This window comes from Enhydra lutris, unplaced genomic scaffold (assembly GCF_002288905.1).
Source record: "Enhydra lutris kenyoni isolate GAN:26980312 unplaced genomic scaffold, ASM228890v2 scaffoldscaffold61, whole genome shotgun sequence".
Taxonomy (NCBI): Eukaryota; Metazoa; Chordata; class Mammalia; order Carnivora; family Mustelidae; genus Enhydra; species Enhydra lutris.
The window spans coordinates 5,507,381-5,533,932 of record NW_019154145.1 but is presented as its reverse complement, the minus strand read 5'-3'; the positions used below and the strand labels follow the sequence as shown (position 1 = coordinate 5,533,932).

The 26,552-nt window shown below is 40.1% G+C and overlaps 1 protein-coding gene across 1 annotated transcript in view; it reads left to right on the top strand.

The window, feature by feature from the left end:
• Positions 1 to 26,552, top strand: part of LOC111158618 (protein kinase C theta) — a 180,775-nt gene that overhangs the window by 123,228 nt on the left and 30,995 nt on the right. Inside the window, exons 13-14 of the mRNA XM_022520757.1 lie at positions 22,519 to 22,610; positions 24,117 to 24,179. Coding sequence (XP_022376465.1) covers positions 22,519 to 22,610; positions 24,117 to 24,179 — 155 coding nt within the window. The remainder of the gene's footprint in view (positions 1 to 22,518; positions 22,611 to 24,116; positions 24,180 to 26,552) is intronic.

The window sequence follows — 26,552 nt, the reverse complement described above, 5'->3', positions numbered from 1 at the left end:
AGACATAGAGGGTATTGCTTTAGTGATGGTCACTTTGGAAGAAGGTCAGGAGCGTGTCCCAAGGCTTACCACACTAGTGCTGATCAGGTAATTCCAGGTTTACTGCTTAAAGGTCACATTCCTGGGAGAGGCTGAAACTGCAGTTAGGTTAGACATTAAGTCTTGGTTTGCTAATGTGACACATTAGTCACCCAAGTGACTCTTACTTGGAGGACTTGGTCTCTTTTTAAACAACATCCCCATTTGGATCTCACTTTAACAGGGAAGTGGACCAGGGACCTCTGACATACAGATCAGAGTTTTTGAGGCAAAATCTTATGGTCTGAAGGGTTACTTCCCTTAGCAAGGGCCTGGGAGACATGGATGATGGGTTTTTTCTTTTCAGGCCAGTGCAGCATGAAGGAAAGAAAATGAAGGAAGGATTTTGCTTCAAGTATGAAGTCTTAGCCAGGCATGTTGGGGGGTGGGGGGGAGTAGTCTACATCAATGCAAGTTCATTGGTTTGGCTTACGTAGCACCAGATGTCAGGCAGAGCCTTCTTCAGCTGTGACATATGGGGAGGGAGGGAGGAGGACAGGGTATAGTCCCTCCTGTGGAGATTCAAGACCAGTCTTTGTTCTTAGTGCTTCCAAGTCCCTAAGAAGGGTGGGAGAAAACTGGAAATGTTAGCTTGGAGAGCTATAGCCAGATATCTAAGGAAGCTAGAATAATTTAGATCTAGTCCAGTTTGCAGGTACATAACACAACCTCAAATACAATTAACAAGACTAGAATCTAATATTTGCAAAGGTGCAGACATAATTTCTCTAATTACCCCATTTTTAAATCAAACAATCACAGTAAAACAAATTTATTTGCATTAAATTTGGCCTGATTATGTAAGTGCAGCAAGCATGGCGACTGACCCTGTAAGCTCTTTCTTAAAGACTTTCTGGGGGAGTTTGTCACATGGAGTGTGGGCTTGAATGCTCAGAAGCCTCTGAGGCCAGGAAGCTACCAAGGGTTCACCATCAGATTTCCCCTGCGAGGCCATTCCAGCCAAAGTCATCATGATTTAGCCAATGTTTTCAGTTGTGTCCTATTATATAAATAACTATACTGCCATGAAATGGATATTTGAGAGTTTCCCAACACTGAAAGGATCAGGTAGGAAGAAAAAAATGTTACATCTTTATTTACAAAGGGATACTTTACCAAATTGTAAGTCACGAACAGCTTAACAGGAAAAGTTTCCTCAAATCCAGTGAACAAGCAATTGTTCAAAGAAGAAGCCATAAAAACTATAATAATCCTCGTCCTCATTCATTCAGTCCCCTGTTATTAATCCTTCTCTGTTTGAATCCAGCTGTTTTCATTAATTCTGGAAATCTTTACCCAATTCAGTCTTATGATCTTATAAAGCCCTTTCCATGAAGCTCCTCAAAGATGAAGAATTTTTGCAGGAACACTTTTGCAGAAGCACCACAGTAAAACTAATTTTGTGAATGACAAAAGACTTAATGTCCTTGGTTAAAGATCTAAGGAGAGTTCATTATAACAGAATCGACAAGGATATATGGTTATTTTATGCTATATGAAATTATGACTAATCACATTATACCAGAACAGATCTGATTTTTAGGAATTTCATATAATTTTTAGAACACTTAAAACACATACTTGTACAAATATAACAAAGCTAACCTATCAAAAAGCCTAATCCTTTTACCATCTCACTTTTTATAAAGAGAGTGAACAAAACTTTTGCGATCTATGGACCCCCTTCAAAAGTCCCCTTCAAAAGTTAGTTCAAGGTCAGAACTCATACAATTTTTAAATTTAAATTCCAGTAAAGGCACTCATAAGTTTGTTAGTTGAAAGAATACTGAGGGGTACCTGGATGGTTCAATCAGTTAAGCATCTGCCTTCGGCCCAAGTCATGATCTCAGGGTCCTGGGATAGAGCCCCATATCAGGCTCCCTGCTCTTGGGAAGTCTGCTTCTCCCTCCCCTGCTGTCCCTGTGCTCGTTATCTCTCTCTCTCGCTCAAGTAAATAAGATCTTTAAAAATCTTAAAATTAAAAAAAAGGAATACTGATATAAAAAGTTCACAATTGCTAATCTTTAAGTTTCTAGTGAAAACTAAGAGTCAAGAATTCTAACGTAATTAAGACTACTAGAAATAAGGGATATAACTCTATATACAAGAAAAGTAAGGTCTGTGTTTTTGAAAAAATGAGGAATGGAAATACATTTTTTGTTGAGGGAAAAGAAAATAATTTTGTCCTGAGACTGGTTATTTAAATAGGAAACACTTAGGGACAAAATCTGAATGTACAGAGTAAAGCTGTAGAAGGTTTGCAGTGATGGAAGTCTCAGAAGGGAATTGTGTGTGGTCAGTTCTGGCTAAGACTGTAATAAATTTAAGTAAATGATTTTTTTTAAGATTTTATTTATTTATTTGATAAAGATCACAAGTAGGCAAAGAGGCAGGCAGAGAGAGGAGGAAGCAGACTCCCCACAGAGCAGAGAGCCCGACACGGGGCTCGAACCCAGGACCCCAAAGGACCATGACCTGAGCCGAAAGAAGAGGCTTTAACCCATTGAGCCACCCAAGTGCCCTAAGTAAATGAGTTTTAATATAAAAAAATACACTGATACAAAGTTAAAATTCTTGCTTTCGCTGTTAAAAAGTTTTCTTAAACTTTTGATCTGCTCTTAATAAATTGATATTGTAAACCAGAAAAAAAAGTTTGTCAAAAATATCAAGTTTTTAAAACATTTGGTCAAAAAGGATCATAGATAACAAAAGAAATGGGGATGCCTGGGTGGCTCAGTCAGTTAAGCATCTGCCTTTGGCTCAGGTCATGATCTGAGGACCCTGGGACTGAGTCTTCCATGGACCCCTTGCTCAGCGGGGAGTCTGCTTCTCCCCTGCCTGTGCACTCTCTCTCTCACAATCACTGTGGTAAGATGGATACCTAAGTATTGTTTTAAAGTAATCAGAGAGGGGCACCTGTGTGGCTCAGTTGGTTAGTCGTCTGCCTTTGGCTCAGGTCATGATCCCAGCACCCTGGGGTCGAGCCCTGAATCAGGTTCCCTGCTCAGCAGGGTGTCTGCTTCTCCCTCTCTATCTGTCTCTCTCCCCCTGTTTGTGCTCTCTTGCTCTCTCCCTCTCAAAGTAATCAAAGGCCTGATAAAACAAAATGAAACACAGGAAATTATTTTAAGACACAAAATATGTTTTCTAGGCATATTGCTTAAAAAGGTAAAGAAAAAATATTTTACAATCCGGAAAACTTTGTCCTTTATAACAAAAACCAAATTGTGATTTGGTACCAGCTTACTTCTGTTAGCTAAACTTCATTCACTTAGTTAAATTCATTTCAATCTTAGCCAGTCCTGACCACACCTATAATTCCTTTCCACAAACCTTAGAGGCTTTAATTATATGTATTAGAATTTTTAATCCTGAACACCTTAATTTTTTAGTAAAAAATAATTATGAATTTTCTCTTACAGTAGTTTTTGGTGGACTGGCAGATTTATACTCTCTATAATTTCTAGAAATGCATGCTTTCTCAAGTAAATATCTCAGCATGGCACAAAATGTATTGACTAATAAATCCAAATATCTTTAGTTCCTCTGTAAAAGGAAGACAAAATTGGATAAACCTATGTTCAATAATTAATGTTTTAGTATTTTATTTGGAAATGATCTAGATATTTAACGACTATTCATCATTTAATTTAACTTACTTAACTTCAAGGTTTCGGGTTACCAAAAAGATTAGGAAAACTATTTTTTAAATTCATCTAAAAACATTTATTTTGCTTACATTATTTAATTCACTTGTACTCGACAATTAGTTTTTTTTTTTGTTTTTGTTTTTGTTTTGCTGACAAGTTTTATAATAGAACATGAACTTGTTTGACTTGTAAACCCAGGCAGAATAAAAGTTGTATGTTTGCACAATATTCAATGTTGATAATGCTGAAGACATGTCTGTTTTAATTAAACCCACAAACTTAGTTTTAGTAGTGAATATTTTCCCAGATTGTGTGAACCTGAAAAACATTTAGGTTAGTTTCTATTACATTTCTGAGAATTTTAGGACTCCTATAAGTGCTTACTTTTCTTGAAGCCAATTAAATAGAGCTCTTTTACAAATATAGCACTCCCATCCTGAGAAGAAAAATACCACCCATCCCAACACACATTAACATATAAATAGAGACACTTTATAGGTTCCATCTTAAAATTACTGCCACGAATCAGGTATAGTACAAAGCTCACTAGTTAGAAAGAAGCTGGATCTAGGTTGTTTTTCCTAGTAGACATAACAAGGAGAGGTTATCTGCTCATATGGCTAAAGCTTTTTACTAATATTTGTGCAGGATACATCTGTTTCATTTGCGCTGATGTGGAAGAATTTGCATAGAACTTTAAGAACATTTTTTTTTCTGGTGTCCTAGATGCTTGACCCTAGGGCCACTGTTTTGATGGTGGACCCCTAGGGGAGTGTGATGTGGGGAGGGTGTTAGGATAGATGCGTGTCCTTGGAGCTGTTGTAGCAGGAAGCACAGTGTCTCGGTGGACTTTTGCTTAGAGTTGTGTCTCAAAGTCCTTTCAAAGTGCTCAGTGATGGTCCCAAGTTCATCCAACCTGGTGGCCTCCATCCCATTCTCTACCTTTTATTTAATCTACTGATCTCAGGAGATAATCCATTTACAAACAGGGCAGCGAGAACAGTTTGGGTGGCCTCATTTATTGTATGGAACCTAGAATGCCCTAGGAAGAGAGCTTCCTTAAAAGTCTTAATTTTTAAAAGTCTTAAAAGTCTGCCATACATTCATCCAACAAATGATGTGCATGTTTGAATGATAGACAAATCAATGTGGGCTTGGAAGTCTCCAAGAATGAATTTTTTTTTTGTAAGATTTGTATTTATTTTTCAGAACGAGCGCGTGCACAAGCAGGGAGAGAAGCAGGCTCCCCACTGTGCAAGGAGCCCGATGTGGGGCTCGAACCCAGGATCCTGGGATCATGACCGAGCTGAAGGCAGACGCTTAGCCAACTGAGCCACCCAGGCATCCCCAAGAATGGCTTTAAAAAGATCAGTCAGTACTCTGCCAGCTTTTTCTGGTCCATTGGGGGACCATGTTGAAAGGCCATAGTCTTTGCTATCACCCACAAGGTTACACAACCCCGCTTCTTGCATCTAAGTTTTCCACCAGCAGGTGCACAAGCTGATAAAGATCTGGAAGCCTGGGGTAATGACTCAAAACTGTTCAGAAAACTTGTATGTATCCTCCCTGGGTGTAAGAAGTCCTTAATCTGTGGCCCTTAGTTCAGTCTTGGACCAAGGAATGAAAGGCACCTGAGGAAAGTCTCCCATAACCTTGAGTAGCTTTATTTTAAAAAGTAACTGGCTCACATGGTTAAGGGACTTTGGCTCAGGTCATGATCCTAGAGTCCCAGGATCCTGTCCCACGTCGGGCTCCCAGTTCCTCAGGGAGTCTGCTTCTCCCTCTGACCTTCTCCCCTCTCACACGCTCTCTCGTTCTCTCTCAAATAAATAAAGAAAATCTTTTTTTAAAAAAAAGTAACTGTTTAGGGGTGCCTGGGTGGCTCAATAGGTTAAGCCGCTGCCTTCGGCTCAGGTCATGATCCCAGGGTCCTGGGATCGAGCCCCGCATCGGGCTCTCTGCTCAGCAGGAAGCCTGCTTCCTCCTCTCTCTCTGCCTGCCTGTCTGCCTGCTTGTGATCTCTGTCAAATAAATAAATAAAATCTTTAAAAAAAAAAAAAAAAGTAACTGTTTAACAATCTCTCCAGAGTGGAAACAGTTCAGACAGAGGACCAGTAGAACACTCAGGCAAAGGAGAGTAGAAGGGAGCAGGAAGAGTCCCATCAGTTCTATCTTGTGTCTTTAATTTTTCATTAGCCATTTGCAATAATTTTTTTTTAAAAGCAAATTTGGAATCTTGAAGCCTTTTAAAATGCATTAAAAATGCATATGAATTAAAATAGCTATTCCAACCTGTTTATGTATTCCGCTCTTGCTTTCAAGTACACTTCTTAAATGAATGATCTTGTCTGTTGTAATGTTCCCCATAATAGCCATTATAATCCTAGCTTTAGTAAGATTTTGCCATTTTTGTAGATATTTATAGCTTCCAGGGCCAAACTTTTGAGATATAAAATAAGCAGGTGTGCTTTCAGGCAGCATGTTTAATTTTTTAGAATTTAAGGATTCTTTTTTTTTTTTTTTTTTTTTTTTTTTTTTTAAGTAAGTCTCTTGGCCCAAGCTAATACCCAAGGGGGATGAGCAGCTGCTGGGTTGGGGTTTGTGTGGTGTTTCCATCACACAGTGGTGTGCCCCATTGCATAGACGTTTTAACCTAACGTCGGAGTCTTTGAGTTAGGTGGCAAGCATTCCAACAGGGAACAGATACAGACACCCATTAGCAACAGCATTTATCTATGTAAAACGAGATGAAAAGCATGTGTGCCTTAACGTATTGGTAGGAATCAAGAGATTTTACTACACCCTGGCCCAAAGAGGGCCCTATGCCGAAACAAACATACATGGCACCCTAATCTATCAGGAGTAAGCAAGAGATGTGACTGCATCCTGGCCAAGAGAAAGCCTCCTGTGCTGTGGCACCAGGTCCCCCCTGGAACCTTGGACTGGGCGAGGGGCTGACTCACCAGATCTCAGCAAAGGCAGACTGTGGACTGGCAGCTCCACAGAAGTGGGGAACTGCCAACTACCACGAGCAGTTCCCCTGTGGATTTAGGGACAGAATCAAGGGCTGGGTGTTTCCACCCATTAAATGAGAATTGTGACCTGAAGTACCAGCGGCTGCCTCTGTAGAACCGACTGAGAGCCAATTAGATCAGGAGCTTCACATAAGAGAACAGAACTGAGAGGAACTTCCCCGGGGCTCTCAGAAATGGGGGAGGGGGTGGTATGGGTACTCAGAATTCAGGGGTATCACACCGTGGTTTTCCCATTGTGTCCAGTGCTGTCAGGAGTTTGCTTTGGATCCCATCACTACCACCAAATCTCTTAAACACTCCACTGAATAAATCTAAAGATCACATTGGTTTTATCCAGTGATTTACAAGTCAGGTAGCACCCTGGCGAGCAAATAGAAAGGAGCTCCGAAGACAAAGAAAGTGTAGTTTCAGGCAAAGTCACTTTCTTTTGGAGGAAGGGGGTGGGGGTCCCATCATGCAGATTACCTACCAAGTGCTGGCCGCATAATTCCAGGTTGGCTGGTTAAAAGTCACATTCCCGAGAGAGGCTGAAACTGCTGTTCAGTTAGATATCAAGTCTTGGTTTGTTGATGTGGGTTTAGCACAAGTGAGTGCTTTGCATCTTTTATCTCTTTAACAAAACCAAAGTCCACATTGCATTTAAGGGGATTATGAGTACATACTGAGGAAGGGGTAAATGTGAGACTCTTTGCAAACAGGCAGGAGTTGGAACTATGGGAAACTATGTGAGTTGTAATAAACCTACGGAAGAGGTTCAAGTAGCAAACCAGAGCATCCCCCCTCCAAGCCGGAAGTAGTAGAAGGAAGAAGAGGAAAGGTACATGACAAAGACCCCTCAGGGAGGGCAGTGTGGGGGTTGGGGGGAATCAGAGGAGAAAGATAAATGGACAGGGAAGGATTTCAAGAAAGAGAGGACTGTACCCAGAGTGGTGAGGGGGCTGACTGGGCTGTTCAGGAGGAACAGAAGGAAGCATCTAGTGGGAGGAGGAGGGACTAGGTCGGTCTTGAGTGACAGGTGGGTAGACTCAGTGGTTATACAGAAGTCTTTCAGACAGCGCGTGATCACATGGCTCGAGGGTTAATGGAGGACTCTGGTGACAGAGGAAGAAGCCAGACAAGAGGCAGGAATTCATGGAGGAAGATTTTGGAAAATGAAGAGGTGAGGGATAAAGCATATAGCAAACTCGTGGTAAGGAGAGGGGCGCTTCTAGGACGTGAACGGAAAGCTGGAGGCAGGAGGGAAAATTGGATTGTGTGCGTCAGGGTTGCAGCCATTCCAGGAAAGAAGAAACCTTTCTCAAGCTGCTAATGACAGGGACAGGAATGGGATGAGCACAAGAAGACATAGAAAAGGCTTGAAACGTCAGCAGCAGGGGCACCAGTAACAATTTCGTACAAGACAGAGCACGAACTGTGAGATGCCATCGAAGGGCCAGAGTCTGAAGAGAAACAGGGATGGGAGTTTGCAAGGGTGGAAACTGGCAGGGTCTTAGGGACATAAACTGAAATAAAACTGATAGTGTACCTCCTCTACCCACTTTATAAGGATTTGCATTTAGCTAGAATGTGAATGAGCTCTTAAATCCTAAGATAATAAAAGATAAGCAATAATTCTCCAGGAAACTCTAGTTTAATTTTTTTTTTCTAGAAGAGCAGTTACAAATATTTTGATTAAGTAGATGCTATCAACCAAAGTAAATAAAAATGTTTCTGGAAGTCATATTTTTAAGGAAGATTTTACATAAAGCCTGCAAGCTCTACCTTCTTTGTATAAATTTCTACCATTACAGGACACATAAACTCTATAAGAATTTAGAATTTTATTAGTCTCCATATTCCTCAGCCATTATTTTATTGATATTTGTACAAATTCCACATGAGGATGAATCTTAAGCATGTTTTTCTTCTAGTCTTATATATTAGCATCACTTTGAATGTACTGGCTAGCCTAGAGCTACTTTTTTTTTTTTTAAATTAATAGACTATATTTTTAGAGCAGACTTAGGTTTACAGAAGAACTGAGTGGAAAGTAGATAGTCCCATCCCTCCCTGGCAGTCCCCAGAGTTTCTGTGTTTAAATCTTGCTTTAGTGTGGTACATTTGTTGCAACCAAAGAGTCAATACTAATACATTATTATTATTAACTAAAGTCCATAGTTTATATCAGGGTTACTTTTTGTATTGAACATCATATAGGTTTTGATAAATGTATGACATATATCCACTATTACAGGATCATACAGAATCATTTCACTGCTCTAAAAATCTTCCCTTCACTCCTGGCAACCACTGATCTCTTTACCGTCTCCATAGTTTTGCCTTTTCCAAGATGTCATGTAGTTGGAATCATTCGGTATTACAGCCTTTTCACATAGGCTTCTGCCACTTAGTTATATGCATGTAAAGTGCCTCCATGTCTTTTCATGGTGTACCAGCTCATGTCACCGCTGAATTATATTCCGTTGTCTGGATGGACTACCTCTTGTTTATATATTCACTTGCCGGGGAACATCTTGGTTGCTTATAGCTTCTAATTTGACCTGCTGTGCTCATTTGTTTTTCTTAGAATGATAGACTCAATAGATAAAGCATTATTAAAGCGGCTTTCAATTAACAAGGCATTGGGGGATTGCATGGAGCACTGGGTGTGGTGCAAAAATAATGAATACTGTTACGCTGAAAAAAATAAAAAATTAAAAAAAAAAAGGCATTGGGGAAGGGGTCTAAGATGGCATCTTATGAAGATCCTGAATTCATGTCCTCCCATGCACAGACAAAATCCACAGCTACATAGGAATCCTTTCCCCCTGAAGAATATATGAAAACTAGATGAGGTGCTCACCATAAGAAAGGATACAAGGACCATGCTGAGACCTAAAGGAGAGGCAGAGACAGTCTCACAAAACCCCACCCTTAGGTCAGCAACATGCAATAGGGATCTCACTAGAGAGCTACTTTCCCCAAAGGACCAAGAGATTGGTGCAGATCCCAGGGACCAAGGTGCCTGATGTGAGACACCAGGGAGAAGAGCCAACACTCGACAAAGTGGTTATGGGAAGAACATAATATAATAAAGGATGTGAATGGCACACTCACAGCTCATATTCAACAGTGAAAAGGTAAACCTTTTTACTCTGGGAAAAAGACAACAATGTCCACTCTTACCACCTTTATTCAACCTATTATGGGAAGTCCTAGCCACAACAAGCAAAAGATGTAAAAAGCATTCAAATTGGAGAATTAAAACCATTTTCAGATAACATGATACTATATATAAATAAAAAGCCCTAAAGACTCCACCAGAAAACTATCAGAATTTAGTAAAGTTGTAGATACAAAATTAATATACAGAAATCTGTTGCATTTCTGTGTATCAATAATGAAGTAGCAGAAAGAGAAATTAAGACAATGATGCAATTGTAAATGGAATCATTAAGAATAAAATACTAGGAATAAATTTAACCAAGAAGGTGAAAGACCTGTACTATGAAAAATTGATGAAATTTTTGATGAAAGAAACTGAAGAAGAATCAAATAGAAAGGTATTCAGTACTTATGGATTAGAAGAATTAATACTTTTAAAACATACATACTACCCAAAGCAATCTACAGATTTGGTGCGATCCCTACCGAAATACCAATGGCATTTTTCATAGAACTAGAACAAAAAAATTTTTTATTTGTATAAAATCAAAAAAATTTTTTATTTGTATAAAATCACAGAAGAACTCAAATGACCAAAACATTCTGACGAAAGAACAACAAACCTGATGGTATCATGCTCCTTAAATTTAAAGTATACTACAAAGTCTTGTAATGAAACAGAATAATATTGACCCAAAAACACATACATAGACCCAATAGAACAGAATAAAAATAGAGAGTCCAACAACAAACTCATGCTTTTACAGTCAATCTTTGGCAAAGGGGGCTAGAACATACGATGGGGAAAAGAATCTCTTCATTAAATGATGTTGGGAAAACTGGACAGTCACATGCAGAAGAATGAACTGGACTTTGTTACACCAGACACAAAAATAAAGTCAAAATGGATTAAGGACTTACATTTAAGTTCAGAAACTACAAAACTCCTAGAAGAAAACATAGGTAGTAAGCTCTTGGACATTAGTCTAAGTGACATTCTTTTGTGTCCTCAGACAAGGCAATAAGCACAAAAATAAATGAGATACCATCAAACTAAAGAGCTTTTGTACAGAAAGGAAACCATAAACAAAGAAAAGGCAACTGACTGAAGGGGTTCTACTGATAGAAGATATTTACAAATGATAACAAATAAAGGCTTAGTATCCAAAATATAAGAACAGATACAATTTGATATAAAAAAATAACCAATTGAAAAATGGGCAGAGGACCTGAATAGACATTTCTTCAGTTAAGACATACAAATGGCCAACAGACCCATGAAAAGGTATTTAAACACTACTCATCAGGGAAATGCAGATCAAAGCCACAATGAGATATCACCTGACACCTGCCTGAATGGCTATTATAAAAAGTCAAAAACAACAACAGTTGGCAAGGATGTGGCACAGTTGGCAAGGGAACCACTGTGCACTGTTGGTGGGAACGCCAATGGTGCAGCCATTATGCCAAACAGTATGGTAGTTCCGCACAAATCTAAAAATAGAACTGCCACGTGGTCCAGTAATTTCACTTCTGGCTGTTGATCCAAAGAAAATGAAAACACTAATTTGAAAAGATCTATGCACTCCTATGTTAATGCAACATTATTTATAATAGCCAACACATGGAAATAACCTAAGTGGCCATCAATGGCTACATGGATAAAGGAGATATGCATGCGTGTGTGTGTGTGTGTGTGTGTGTGTGTGTGTGTGTGTGTGTGTAATGGAATACCACTCAGCTGCAAAAAATAAAATCTTAACATTTACAACAACATGTATGGACCTTGAGTGTATTATGTTAAGTAAAATAAGTCAGAGAAAGACAAACATCACATGATTTTACTTTTTTGTGCAATCTAAAAAACAAAACAAGGAAAACAAAACCCAGACTTATGGATACAGAGAGTGGGTTGGTGGTTGCCAGAACTCCGGGAGGGGGTTGGGGGTGAAATAGGTGAAGGGAATTAAGAACTACAGACTTCTAGCTATAAAATAAAGTAATGGAGATGTAATGTACAGCAAGAGGACTATGGTCTGTAATAGTGTATAAACTTTGTAAAGTGACAGATGGTAATTAGACTTATTGTGGTAACCATTTCCCAATGTATGCAAATGCTGAATCACTGTATTATACACCTGAAACTAGTATAATATTGTATGTTAATTATATCTCGATATATTTTTAGAAGTTTTTTAAGCATAGGAGTTGAAATTTTAGGGTCAGCAGCTTCCCCCATTTTGCAGTGAAGGAAATGGAGATCCAAGAGTCAGCCTAGCTGATCACATGTCAGTGTTCTTTTCTAGATAGTATCAATCCAAAATTAGAAAAATTGAGATTTCAAGGTGCCTAAACACCAAATCTGACTCACAACTCATTTTAAAGTTTTGTTTGTTTTTTTTTTTAATTTTTTTGACAGAGAGAGATCACAAGTAGGCAGAGAGGCAGGCAGAGAGAGGAGGAAGCAGGCTCCCTGCCGAGCAGAGAGCCCAATGCAGGACTCGATCCCAGGACCCTGAGATCATGACCTGAGCCGAAGGCAGAGGCTTAACCCACTGAGCCACCCAGGTGCCCCCACAACTCATTTTATTACAGAATTATCCTTTTCATGACTTAAGCCTTAGACACAAGCAACAGAGGGGAGCTCTCTAGCTTGCTCTCTCTCTAGCACTCTCTGTATGTATGTATAGAAATATAGAATATATTTAATGCAATAGTTGATAAACTTGATTTTTAACATTTAAATTTTTTTAAAATATTTTATTTATTTATTTGACAGACAGAGATCACAAGTAGGCAGAGAGGCAGGCAGAGAGAGAGAGGAAGGGAAACAGGTTCTGCTGATCAGAGAGCCCAATGCAGGGCTCAATCCCAGGACCCTGAGATCATGACCTGAGCCGAAGGCAGAGGCTTAACCTGCTGAGCCACTGAGGTGCCCCAACACTTAAATTCTTATACATATGGTATTGACATCCGCTTGTACCCTTGCTCCAGACCTTGCAAATGTTGGGGCCATCCTTGCTCTGACTATAATACAGATTAATGTTTTTATTCCCTAGGTGATAAATAATGACAATATACATAATATGTGATGAGTTCTTATACTATTCCAAGCACAGAGCTAAATACTTTAGGTGTATTATTTCATTTTAGTTTGGACAAGCTCTTCTTTGTTCTCCAGGATACACCTCCCAGCTCCTTCCATGGGCTCTATCAGGGTATATCCCAAAGAGTTTAATTCCATTCTTCAATTTCCATCCTGTTACACTATGATCTTGCATATTACAGCATTTACTAAGGACTTAACATATGATACTCTGAAGGAGGTACTGGTATACTTTGTAATAAATATTCCAGTTGTATTTCTTCAGACATTGCAAGTCCTCTCTTGTGTACAGTTTATGACATTAACTTACTAGTCTTTGAAGGAAAAAAAGCTAGGAAAAAAGACTACGATGGTTCTTTTCCTCCTTTTCCTGGAAATGAAGTCTATATTTCTGACCTCATTTGCGTGGTATTTGCAAAGTTCTCCATTTATTTTCAGTTATTACTGGTTTGATAAGATTATTAATGTCTTTAATGCTATAAAGTCTACATTCATCTAAGAACATGTGCACATTTGGCAACTCTTCCTTTATTTACTTAGTATTTGGCTATATTGAATAGTGGTCATCTCTAAAAAATTTCCCAGGTTCTTCATTTTCATGCTCTTAATAAAAAGAATTTTGGTCATTCTTAAGGCCGTATAGAAGGCACATTATATTAGCGTAACTTTTGGAATCCCTCCTTCACTAATTCTAGAATTTTCATTCACAAAATGTCAATGTTTAAAGCATAAGGTAATATTTTAAAAGGATGTGTTTTGTGTTTTTTTTTTAAGATTTTATTTATTTATTTGACAGAGAGAGATCACAAGCAGGCAGAGAGGCAGGCAGAGAGAGAGGAGGGAGCAGGCTCCCTGCTGAGCAGGGAGCCCGATGCGGGGCTCGATCCCAGGACCCTGAGATCATGACCTGAGCTGAAGGCAGTGGCCCAACCCACTGAGCCACCCAGGCGCCCCATAAAAGGATGTGTTTTGAAAGCCCTAGGACTCTTAACTTAGCTAAATGACATCTGTGTCTGCAAACAGCCCCATGGGAATTACACAACTGGTTTTATGAAATCCCACCTTAATCTTGTACGCAATCAACTTTCTTTCATATGGTGACTACAGATTTCTCTTTTAACAATGTTTCCTTTTTTAGGTCTTTTCAGTTTTGAGTCTTTTGAAAGAATGAGTCTATTGATATTATTCTGATTAGAAAGGACTTTAAAAGTATCTAATCAGAAGACTCGACTGCCCCGTGGGTGGCCACACTTTTGTCAGAATGTTTAAGCCTTCCAGTTTCAATTTCAGTGACCTCCAAAAAAAAAAAAAAAGCATCTCGCTTGACATCAAACACTAAATCTAAAGTCCATGCCAGCCTTACAAATAGCAATACTCATTTTATCAGCAAACCAGACTTATTCCAGGCCTCTCTGAAATTGATACACAGGCTAGAGTACAAGGCTCTAGCCATTCCTTGTACTTTTGGAGAGTCATTCTTCAGTAGCTTAAATCCGAACAGGATTAGCAAACTCCCTGGACAAATGTTGAGAATATATACCATATAAACATAAGATGATAGAAAAAAAAAATCACCCACTTATAATTTCTAAGTCATATTAATATTTTCCCTAATTATGAAATTTTATAAAATTATAAAATTTAGAAAAAATATAAAATGTTCCCTAATTATAAAATTATAATGTATAAAAATACATTAGAAATTGGAAGATACATAAAAGTACTATAAAAAGGAGAGAGTCGTTCCAAATTAGATCACTCAGAGGCACTCAGAAATAGGATTTTTGAGAATTTTTATCTTCTTTTTATATCTTTTTTAGTAACTAGTGACCAAATAGTTTAAATCCAGTATTAATGATTTAGTGACAAATCTTCAGCAAACTAGGTCATTTCATATCAAAACTATATATTGCTTAAAACTATCCTTTTATTTTAGAACTCGGTCTTTAAGAGCTCATTTTGTGCTTGTGAATATATGTCTCAACATGCCTATGCACATGTATCATACATATACAATAGCTACCATTGTAAGTGTACTAACAGTGGACATTCATAGAGCACTCCCTGTGTGCTGGTCCGTGTTGTAGCCACCTTACCCGTTTTGGCTCATTTACTCTTCATAGCAACCCCCATGAAGTAGATACTATTCTTATCCCCATTTTACAGATAAAGAAATTGAGGTGATCTTTAAGGGATAGGCAACACATCAAAGGTCAAACACCTGTTAAGCAGGGAGCCAGGATTTAAACTCAGGCAGTTCAACTGGTGAGGTCCATAGGCCTAGCTGCTCTAGGGCTTCTCATTAGAGACCTAATCCTATCAGGGGAAACAATTTTAAAATTCATGAAATGGAGTTCTGTTTGTACTTTGTCATGAAAGGAAATAATTTGTTAGTTAATGCAAAAAGACCCTGTGGGACAATTAAGCCAGTAAATACCAACTGAGCCTGAGTTCCTGTTGCAAGATACAGACCTCTAGAAATTCAGGCACATTATTTCTGAAATGTACTAATAGGTCTATTAAAGGCAGTGAATTTTACTAATTAGAGTTTACAGCCCTAATGAATGAGTTTGCTGGTCTGTAGAAAGGAATTTCTCTCCCCCCCACACACACACTCCCTAGTTAGATATAAAATGCACACATATGATTATCTGTTGGGTTTGAGGATGTGTCCTTAATGAAAAAGGAAATAAGCCTGTTGTTGTAGGATGTTCGAATATATAGCTCAGTATAGAAGAAAGCAATAGATACAACATTCCAGATTCCCTTCCAAACTACATGCATAACTAGGAAGTTGAGTGTTGGGGTGACCAAACTGATAAGATGTGTAAGTATACAGGTGAGCCCACCACCCAGTGTGCCCCACACTTGTGCCAACCGGAAGCAAGCTCCACCCCCACTTGGGGTGCTCCTTCCGAGGACACAGCTCAGGTAGCTCTGCCCCCAGCTCTGTATTCTTCCAGACAGGAAACCCCTCCCATTTCTGCATGACCACAGAGCTGGGGATGTCAGAAAGGCAACTTTCCCAGGTTGTGATTCTCAACTAAAACCTTGCTTCTGGGGGGACAATAAGTGGAAGTAAAAACTTCTGAGGTCGTTCACACTCTGAAGGGGACTGTATGTCTACTTTAATATGAGTTAAGACTCAGCACATCGAGGGTGTAAGTAAAAATGATGGGAGGCATAAAGGTAGAGGTTCAAAGGCAATGTCTTAAATTCAGACCAGAATGGTCTAAATATAAAGGTATTTAGATATTAGAGCCTCCTTACAGCAGTGTCATATTTTGTAAGAACATAGGAGAGAGAACCAACTATAGTGTTCCATTAGCCAAGTAATGAAAGATATTTGTAGGAACTAGAAAGCCTAGTACTTTTGTACACAAAGACACGGAATTCTTTGCAAAATGCTAGGTTATTTTGAATTTTTGAAAGTACTTGATATATATTATTTAAGTGATCTTATAAGAATATAATAAATACCATTTTTTAAATCACCAAAAAAAAAAAGAGCTACAGAACTTCCAATACCCATCTAAGAGTAAAAACAGCAATAACTATGTTCAGTTGTCAGAAAATCACAGTAAAACAATACATAACTGTCACTCTCATTTTTATAGTCTGGCATACAGAACAGCGTGTATGCCATAGGTATATTTATAAACTGAGCATTGGTAAAGGTTATTGAATGGTATGTCAAATACTTTCTTGTTAGCTAGAGGTTCTTCAGGACTAGTCAAGGCAGCTCTTCTTCTAATGGCTATAATGTCATTGTACTGTCAAACCCCAGCTAAACTTACTTTACTGAGAGGATGGAAATATGCTCAGTGTTTTTATTGTTTCACTAATAAAATCAGTGGATGAAGGAAGGACGCTTGGAGAATTCACTCTAAAGACCAGGAAGGCTTACTGAATACTCTTTTTACAAATCAGTCCGTTCGAGTTCATACCAACAGAGCTTACAAGACCCTCAGCATGTTTCCTCCTGCAGGGAACGCAAGGCAAATTTTCTTTTGTAAATTTCACTTTTCCAAGGAGTACTTGACAGAATGTTATGTTTTTGCCACCTACATACACAAGAAAAAATTCACTGATTACACTGGGGACAATACCCCTATAGGTTGTCAGACTCGACTCTATTGTTTCTATTCTTTTCCAAAGTCACAGACATTCTTCTTTAAGCAAGCCTGCTTGAGTTCTAAGACACTAAAATACACGATTCAAAACAAAATAGAACAATCAAAAAGTTATTGTCTTACCACTCAATGTCTGCTCAAAACAGTGTTAAGACACATCCTAAGACACATCCTAACCCATTCTAACCCATGGGACACAGAGGTATCTGCCCCCAACCAATAGCCATGTTCTAGGAGCATAACCAGGAGACTACTTAAATGGGAAGAAGTCATCTGACCACTATTATAGAGCCTTATTTGGGGTGTCATGGTGGGCCATAATGCTTACCTCCTTTGAGAAGAGTTCCAAGGGAAGTCTCACCTCTATTCTTTAATTTTATTTTAAATATGCATTGTTTCCAGACAAGGACTTCTTATAAGAATTTTGCAAGCCTCCCATCCTCTTAAATGCATTTTGCCATCAGGGAGGAACTCCATGGATCTTATGTACTCAGTAGGTTAAGTCATCTTTATCCCCAAAGGAAAAAAAAATTAAATGTATGGTGAAAATCAGGGGGTGCTGAGGCCACTAAAGAGGAGTTTGGTCGATATCCCTCGTGTCTCAGAGGTTGAGAGACTGAGGCCTGGGATGGCATGATTTCCGGGTCACACAGACTGTCAGTGATGGCACAGAGACAAGAATTTCTACTCCATGGTTGCTGTGCCAGGAGCTGCTGACAGAGTCTAAGACCAGGGCAGATTGGAGCACCCCATCCCCCAACACCCTCACAATGTCAAGTCTCCCTCCGCAAAAGAATCACGTGCTTCAGTTAACGTGTATTACTCAGCATTGAGAGAGTTCCACACTGTTGTGTGTGGTTCACAAGCCCACATCCTTCCTCAGGAGTCTGCTTTGCATTTTCTCTCAGCTTGTGACCAGAACAGATAGGACACCACTGGAGGAAACCTAGCCTCCTGCTTTCCTCTTTGTTTCGAGAGCCCCAGGACCATGTAGGTCCTTTTTCTGAGAAGTATCTGCTATTGTTTGGTTTTGGACATCGTGTTAATACTTCCTGTAAGACATAATGAAAATTAAGAAAGGTGGAATTGCTTATATAGATGTCCACCATTTCTTGAAGAGACTGTCTTTGCTCTGTTGTATTGCTTTTGCTTCTTTTTCAAAGGTCAGTTGACTATATTTGTGAGGTCTATTTCTGGATTCTGTTCTGTTCCATTGATCTACTTGTCTATTCTTTTGCCAATACCGCACTGTCTTGATTACTGTGGCTTTATGGTAAGTCTTCAAGAGGAATAGTGTCAGTCCTTCAACATTATTCTTCTCCTTCATAAAATTTTTTTGTCCATTTGGGGTCTTTTGACTGTGTAAACTTTAGAATCAGTTTTTAGGTATTCACAGAATAACTCACTGGGATTTTGATTGGGATTTCACTAAATCTATAGGTCAAATTTGAAAGAACAGACATCTTGATAATCTTGTATTCCTATTTATGAACATGGAATCTCTATTTAGTTAGTTCTTCTGATCTGCTGGGTTTTTTTTAACTGGCTTTTCAAATTGTTTCCTATAACAACAGCTACCAATCATCAAGCGCATGCTGAGTGCTAATCCTGAGCCAGCTTTCTACTTATATCAACACATGTAATACTCATGATAACCCTATGAAGTGGGATTGTTCCTCCATTTTGCAAATAAGTAAAGAAGATGAGGTTTAGGAGAGGTTAACTTCTCCAAGATCACAAATAAAGGAACTATGAACTCAGCTCTCAGTAAAGACAAAGCTTCTGGTCTTGACCATTACCCTGAGTCTTGTCCTTCTGGGTTTAGTTCTGTCTGAGCCAATGTGGAGTCTTTTCAGTGGGCAGACTTCTCTTTTTGAGAGTGATCCTATAGGGTTCCAGGTTAGTGGTAGGTCACCTTCAGCTCTGAGCACTCTTTTTTTTTATTATTAATCATTTTTTTTATTTATTTTCAACATAACAGTATTCATTGTTTCTGTACCACACCCAGTGCTCCATGCAATCTGTGCCCTCTCTAATACCCACTACCTGGCTCCCCCATCCTGCCTTCCCTGCCCCTTCAAAACCCTCAGATTGTTTTTCAGAGTCCATAGTCTCTCATGGTTCACCTCCCCTTCCAATTTCCCTCAATTCCCTTCTCCTCTCCATCTCCCCTTGTCCTCCATGCTATTTGTTATGCTCCACAAATAAGTGAAACCATATGATAATTGACTCTCTCTGCTTGACTTATTTCACTCAGCATAATCTCTTCCAGTCCCGTCCATGTTGATACCAAAGTTGGGTATTCATCCTTTCTGATGGAGGCATCATACTCCTTAGTGTATATGGACCACATCTTCCTTATCCATTCGTCTGTTGAAGGGCATCTTGGTTCTTTCCACAGTTCGGCGACCGTGGCCATTGCTGCTATAAACATTGGGGTACAGATGGCCCTTCTTTTCACTACATCTGTATCTTTGGGGTAAATACCCAGTAGTGCAATTGCAGGGTCATAGGGAAGCTCTATTTTTAATTTCTTGAGGAATCTCCACACTGTTCTCCCAAGTGGCTGCACCAACTTGCGTTCCCACCAACAGTGTAAGAGGGTTCCCCTTTCTCCACATCCCCTCCAACACATGTTGTTTCCTGTCTTGCTAATTTTGGCCATTCTAACTGGTGTAAGGTGGTATCTCAATGTGGTTTTAATTTGAATCTCCCTGATGGCTAGTGATGATGAACATTTTTTCATGTGTCTGATAGCCATTTGTATGTCTTCATTGGAGAAGTGTCTGTTCATATCTTCTCCCCATTTTTTATTATGATTCTCTGTTTTGTGTGTGTTGAGTTTGAGGAGTTCTTTATAGATCCTGGATATCAACCTTTTGTCTGTACTGTCATTTGCGAATATCTTCTCCCATTCCGTGGGTTGCCTCTTTGTTTTCTTGACTGTTTCCTTTGCTGTGCAGAAGCTTTTGATTTTGATGAAATCCCAAAAGTTTATTTTGGCTTTTGTTTCCTTTGCCTTTGGAGACATATCTTGAAAGAAGTTGCAGTAATCTCTTCGATATCAGCCACAGCAACTTCTGAGCACTCTTTTTTCAGCCATTTATGGAAGTCTGAGTCTGTTTTATTTGTATTTACTTTTTATGACTGGAACTTGGGATTCAACTTTTAAAAGATTTATCTATCCTTCAGAATGTGATCCTTGAAACCCAAACCCTAGGACTGTGTGGTTTGTGTGTATTATATGTATTTATTCTCATTTCATCACAGAGCCATCTCATTGGGCCCAGAGTGGACCCAACAGTTCCCTGGATGAGTAGTTACCCGAGACTTCCAAACAGTTTCTAGAACCCTCTAGAAAAGATCAGGACCTTCTAGCAGGATAACTGGTTTCTCCCATCCTGCCCACCTAAAAGCTGGACCTCCAGGCATGGACTGCCCTAAACCCCTATAAGCAGCCCAACTGGTAGTTGCCCAAACCAAGCACTTCAACTGAAGCAAAATGCCATCATAAATAACCAAAGAGGATTGATTGGCTTTTTTCAGCGTCCCTGGCTTAACCTAAAGATGAGAATTAGAAGAGATTGGTTTAAAAAGATTTATTGTAGAGACAAAACCTTTTAATAGGATAAGTATGGCATCCAAGATCCTCTAAATCTCCATTACCATTTAATTAATAACCACTATGGTAGTGTGTCTTCTTGGAATGCCCAAGGGAGTAGACAATGACCCTGCCTTGGGATATCTTGGACTCTTTCACCACACAGATTCAGCCCCCAATCCTTCACAGCTAGGTGCAGAGCTGACGGAAGCCCAAGAACTGATGGGACTACTGTGCCCCATGGTTGTGTAGAAGTTAAGGTTGGCCTCTTGCCTGTAGTCTTAGCTGACAATATATAAATTCCAAATTTTCAACTTTTATAGGAATTTGCAAGCTCCCTAACTCTTGAGGATCCTTTTGTCTGAGCACTGTTATCAATGACCTTACTTTAAGCTTTTGTATCTTTCATTCTCCTGAGCATCTAGACAATTCTACCACTGTGTGTGTACAGGTCGTCATAGTTTTATGTTAAAGGGTAGTTAGAAGTCCATACAGTACTTAAGAGAATAAGAGGTAAAGGAAAGATGTGCTGTTGCTAAAGCAGATGTGTGAAGATTGGACAAATGATTAATCTCAAATTTTGTGTGAAATAACAATGTTAAGTTAGGACTTCTATCCACAGAGAATTTCAGCCTGTCCATAATGGAAAGGGATCCACTTGAAGATATATGGAACCAGTAAACTAGATCAGGGGTCCACTTCAGAAAAAGCAGGACAACACCTAAACTATTGAGATAATAGCCCCAGTATTTAGTTTCCCAGTAGAAATGTCAGGCTGTACGTCACTGTCAGACCAGAATACCATCACCTCATATGCCCCAGGGCCTTGGTTAGTCTCACATCAAAACTCAAAGGTTAATTCTGTTAAAAAATCACCCAAGTGAGACTTTCAGGAACAAATTCATGCACAGACATGTTAAATGTCTTCACACTTCAAGGATGACTAATTCTGTGGTTCATGAGGACACTCAGAATCGAGATGCTCAAAATGCCATAGAAGTACTTATTGGATAAGTATGGTCTCACACAGTAGGGGGAACTCAGGCTCATTGCAATTGTAGTCACATCTGATACTCTAACCACAACCTGAAGACCACTCCGCCTTGCTTTGGATGACCGCCATTCAAAGGGACCAGCCCAAGTACCGTGCATGGTGTCTTCTGTTAGGAACAGCGAGCTGGCTCATTAGCTGTGATTCACAAGCGAAATCAGGACTGGAAAGAAGTAAGACTATACTTAATCATAAGGTTCCTGAAGACACGACTGTTTCATTTCTCATGGCTGAGGCAGGAACACACATCCCCCAGTCTTGCCACAGTGCCATACCTGTACAATATGTTCAGAACTACCAGCTGAGTGTTGAATGCACACTTCCAAGCCCTGAAACTGGAATTGGAGCCCCAAACTGTATTCTTTTTACCCTCCTACACACCATCAATTTCAGTACTTCTACAGTCTAAGTGCCCAACACCATCCCACTGCTGGGTGGGGAAGTCCAATGGGACCCTCCTTCAGGCTGTGACCCACCTGCTGAATCATAGCAGCAAGTATCCCAGCAAATGTTACGCATACATGTACGCCTCCCATATGCCCCCAAGCTTCTTGGTGTTCAGAAATGCTATACGTCAGCTAAGTTACTGGGACCGTCTTTTTATATGTGATCAAGACAGAACTGGTTTCCCTGAAATAATCTAAATCCATTTAAAAAGTAGTCCTTGTTTTCTTATTTTTTTAAAAAGCTGAAATTTGGAATGGTTTTGTTTTTCTCTAGGAAAACCTCTTCTTTGTGATGGAGTATCTCAATGGAGGGGACTTAATGTACCACATCCAAAGCTGCCACAAGTTTGATCTTTCCAGAGCAACGTAAGAGCCTTCTGAAGGGTTTGGGGTTTTTCCACTGTTCTTGTCAGGTACCAAGTACTTACTTTACCCACAGAATATCCCTCCCATGTGGTATTTTTTTCCTGTTGCCTCACTCAGCATGCCACTATCCCAGGTCAGGGCAACTGCCTGGGGACATATCAGACAAGGTAACGTTCCCAGTTCGTGAAGTTTAAACTAGAGTCTGTTTCATTTCATTTCTTTGTGTTTTGAAATCAACAACTTGGTTTCTTAAGAAGCTGCCCCAATACATCATGCTTCTAGATAATCTAAACACAGAAGCAAATATTTGCCCCTTGAAAAGAATTAGTCAGATGAAACACAGATCTTTAAAAGGTGGTCATGGGGATGAAGCTTTAACTAAAGCTTTTAACTAAGGCTTTAACTAATGGGGAGCTCTATGTGAAGGCGTAAAGCATCTGGCTCTGGGGACATGAGTATTACAAAACCAGAAGAGGCATTTACTCCTTGAGAATATATCTTCACCTTTTCTGGCATCAAGTGAAAACAGGCAGACTGCATTTACCAGGTGGTAACGCAGCTGAGTCCCACAGAAACCCCTGGTACTCCTCCTCCCATGGGCCCTGTTTCCTCAAAAATAAAACCGCTGTGACATTCAGAAAAAGAGAAAACTGTGCCATGAGGCTCACTTAAAAATATGGATACACACTAGCTTTCTTTGCCTGGTGCTCTGTAATCTTTTACTCACCCCTAATGAGCACTTGGAGTGGTTTAGGCTGAGCTGGGCTGAAAAATGGACTGGTCCTACCAGCTCCTACAGAAACCCATGGGTGAAATGACTTTTTGTCAAAGCCATTGCCTAGCATACCACTAAGCTCATCGCCTCCAGGAACCATCAGCAAAGTGCCCAGAGATAATTTTATGGGATTTCTGCGAAGCAGAAAAATCATCAAGCAGTTTTCATGCTAAAGGATTGTCAACGTGCCTTTCTCATACCTCTGGAAGGCATGAAAGCCGTCAGAGACATGCTATGTGCTCCGAATGCCTCCCAGGTACCAGTCATCACTGGAGATGGAGCACAGCATCTCACTCCCATCTTCCAATATCCCTTCCTTTACCTCTCGGGCTACATTTCTTGCCCATAAACAACTCAGATCTATGTGGAATGACCCTGCATGTAGGTCTAAGGGCACTAAGCAGAGTTTTAAATAAAAGGGAAAATTATTTTCTTGGACTACTTACACTATTATGTTTAGTGTCCATGGGTGTTTTATTAGAAAAAAAGTTGGAAAATCATAGCTTAAAGTATAAGAATAAGCACTAGGTGCAGATAAGACTAAATTCCGGCTTTATTTCATACTCTCAGGGCTGGGGTTGCACATACAGAATGGATGACGTCTCCCTTTTTTGGGGACTGAACAAAATTATAAACAGAAGTTGTGTGTACACACTGAGAATATATAAAATGGGGATTTTCTTTCATTCCATTAATGCATCCATATTCCACTTTGATTTTCCTTCCCTCAGGTTCTATGCTGCTGAAATCATTCTCGGTCTGCAGTTCCTTCATTCCAAAGGAATTGTGTACAGGTAAAGTTTACCCTTTGGAAACACATGCTGAGAGATCTGGATTTCCCTGTCCAGTTAATTGAATCACTGTAGTGAGGGGAAAGGGTCAGGGTGCTTTTGTGGCAGGAAGTTCTATGCCCATGGTGAGGACAATCAACTCAAGAGCTCCAGTCTCCAAAGCAGTAAGGTTCTGACCTCATTTTGTTCTTTGTTCTGATCGTTACAGTTATCATCCCTCGCATGTCCACTTTCCTCATTTCCTTTCATTACCCTGATTTCTCTTTGGCATCTTATTATGGCTTTCTCTCTGCCTCCTTCAGATCTCTTGGTTTTGCATGGGTCAGCTAGAAATGCTTATGGAATGTTCTCCTCGTGGGTAGGAAAGGAGGGGAATGTTTCCTTGAACATTCAAATGCACCTGTGGGAACGTATCTGCCTACACCTGAAAGAAGTGCATAGAAGCCACACATGTACCCTCCTTCATGAATATATGTCTGTCCAAAATGTCTCTATCATACACCATCTTTTCACATCCTTCTTCGAGGAAAGCTGTTGTGCTTTAATCTCCTTAACCTCTTTTCTCAAAATACAGTTTGACACTTATTTAACATAGAAACCCTCAAAAGCTTAGTTTTTTGGTTTCTGACACACTGCAGGCTAAGGGAAAAAATAAGACTTTAAAAAAAAAAAAAAGCTAGACAGGAGGCTGGCTGAGCTGCTGGAGGATGGCCCAGCAAGCACAGTGAGAGGGCCGTGTTGAATCTGACATAAAAGGAAGATGTGAGACAATTAAAAGGCCCTGGGAGAGTGGGATTATGTGCTCTCCTGTAGCAAGTGTTCATAACACTGACCTGGAGTCATCAGTAAGGTTCAATGGTAAGAGGGGGTCCAAGACAACAGCTTAGGAAAAGCCTAAACTTACCTCCCCCCGTAGACACACAAATCTACTCCAACATACAGAGGAACAATTCCACCTGAAGAACTTAGGGCCAACTAGACAGCTTCTCCTCAGCAAAGTATAGAGGCACAGTAATGATGGGAGCCCAACACTACCAACTTCAGAGGGAGGTATGGCACTGAGGAGGGCCATGCAGACTTGCCCACCTGGAGGAATAGTGGTTTAAAGGGCAACTAGACTCCAAGTGAAGGAGACCCATTTACTAATCCTACTAATGTCCACCAAACAGTGGAGGAAACTGCTGAAACTCTCCCTGAAATCAGAGGTGCCAGCAAGAACCACTGTTTAAGTTCCCCTTGTACTTTGATAGTACAGATAGGAGCAGGGTCCAGGCCCTCTAGCCAAGCTGTTGTTTCTGGGAGCCCCAGGGTGCCAGCCTACATCGGTTCCATCCATCCCCCTAAGGCAACTCCCACCCCTGCCTGCCCCACCTACAGCCATCTCACTAGGGCTGCTCCAGTATGTACATATTAGGACACTTCTAGACAGCACCCACTATGGCTCCAGCCATCTAGCCATGGCAACAAAAATGCAAAGCACTCTAGGACACCCCTAGCCCATGCCCACCCCAGCTCCAGCCATCCACCAGGGCAAACTGATATAAGTTGCCCTAGGATGTACCAGCCTATGTTCACTTCAGCTCCAGCCATCCTGCCAGGGCACCTGCTATGTGTAGCATGTGGGCCCATTCCCATCCAGCTCCAGCTGCCCCACCAGGACACCCTCAGTGTGGAGTGTCCCAGGAACTCCCAGGCTGCACCCAGTTTAGCTCTAGCCACCCTGTCAGGAAAGCCATAGTGCAGAATGCCCCAAGACCCTTTAGCCTATACTTGCATTAGCTCCAACCATCCCTCCAAGAAGCCCACTGCACAGAGCACCCCAGGCATACACAGTCTATACAGAGGACATTCCTACACAAAGTCATTCCTTCAAGACTAGGGAAAGTAACTTTATCCCCTAATTCATGGAAATAAACAGAAAAAGTCAGAGTGAGAAGAATATGTTCCAAGCTAAAGAACAAGACAAAACTTCAGAAAAAGAACTACATAAAATGGAGATAGCAATCTAATTGACAAAGAGTTCAAAGTAATGGTCATAAAGATGCCCACCAGACTTGAGAGAAAAGTGGATGAACTCTGAGAATTCAACAAACAGACAGAAAATACAAAAAAGAGCCAATCAAATAAAGAATGCAATAGCAGAGATGAAAATTACACTAGAGGGAATTAATACTAGATTAGAGGATGTAGAACAGATCAGCATGTGGAAAACAGCGTATAGAAAGCATGGAAGCTGAACAGCAAAAAGAAAAAAAAAGAACTTTAAAAATTAGCATTGGGTGTCTCTGGGTGGCTCAGTCAGTTAAGCATCCAACTCTTGGTTTCAGCCCAGGTCTTTATCTTATGGGTCATGAGATCGAGCCCCATGTTGGGCTC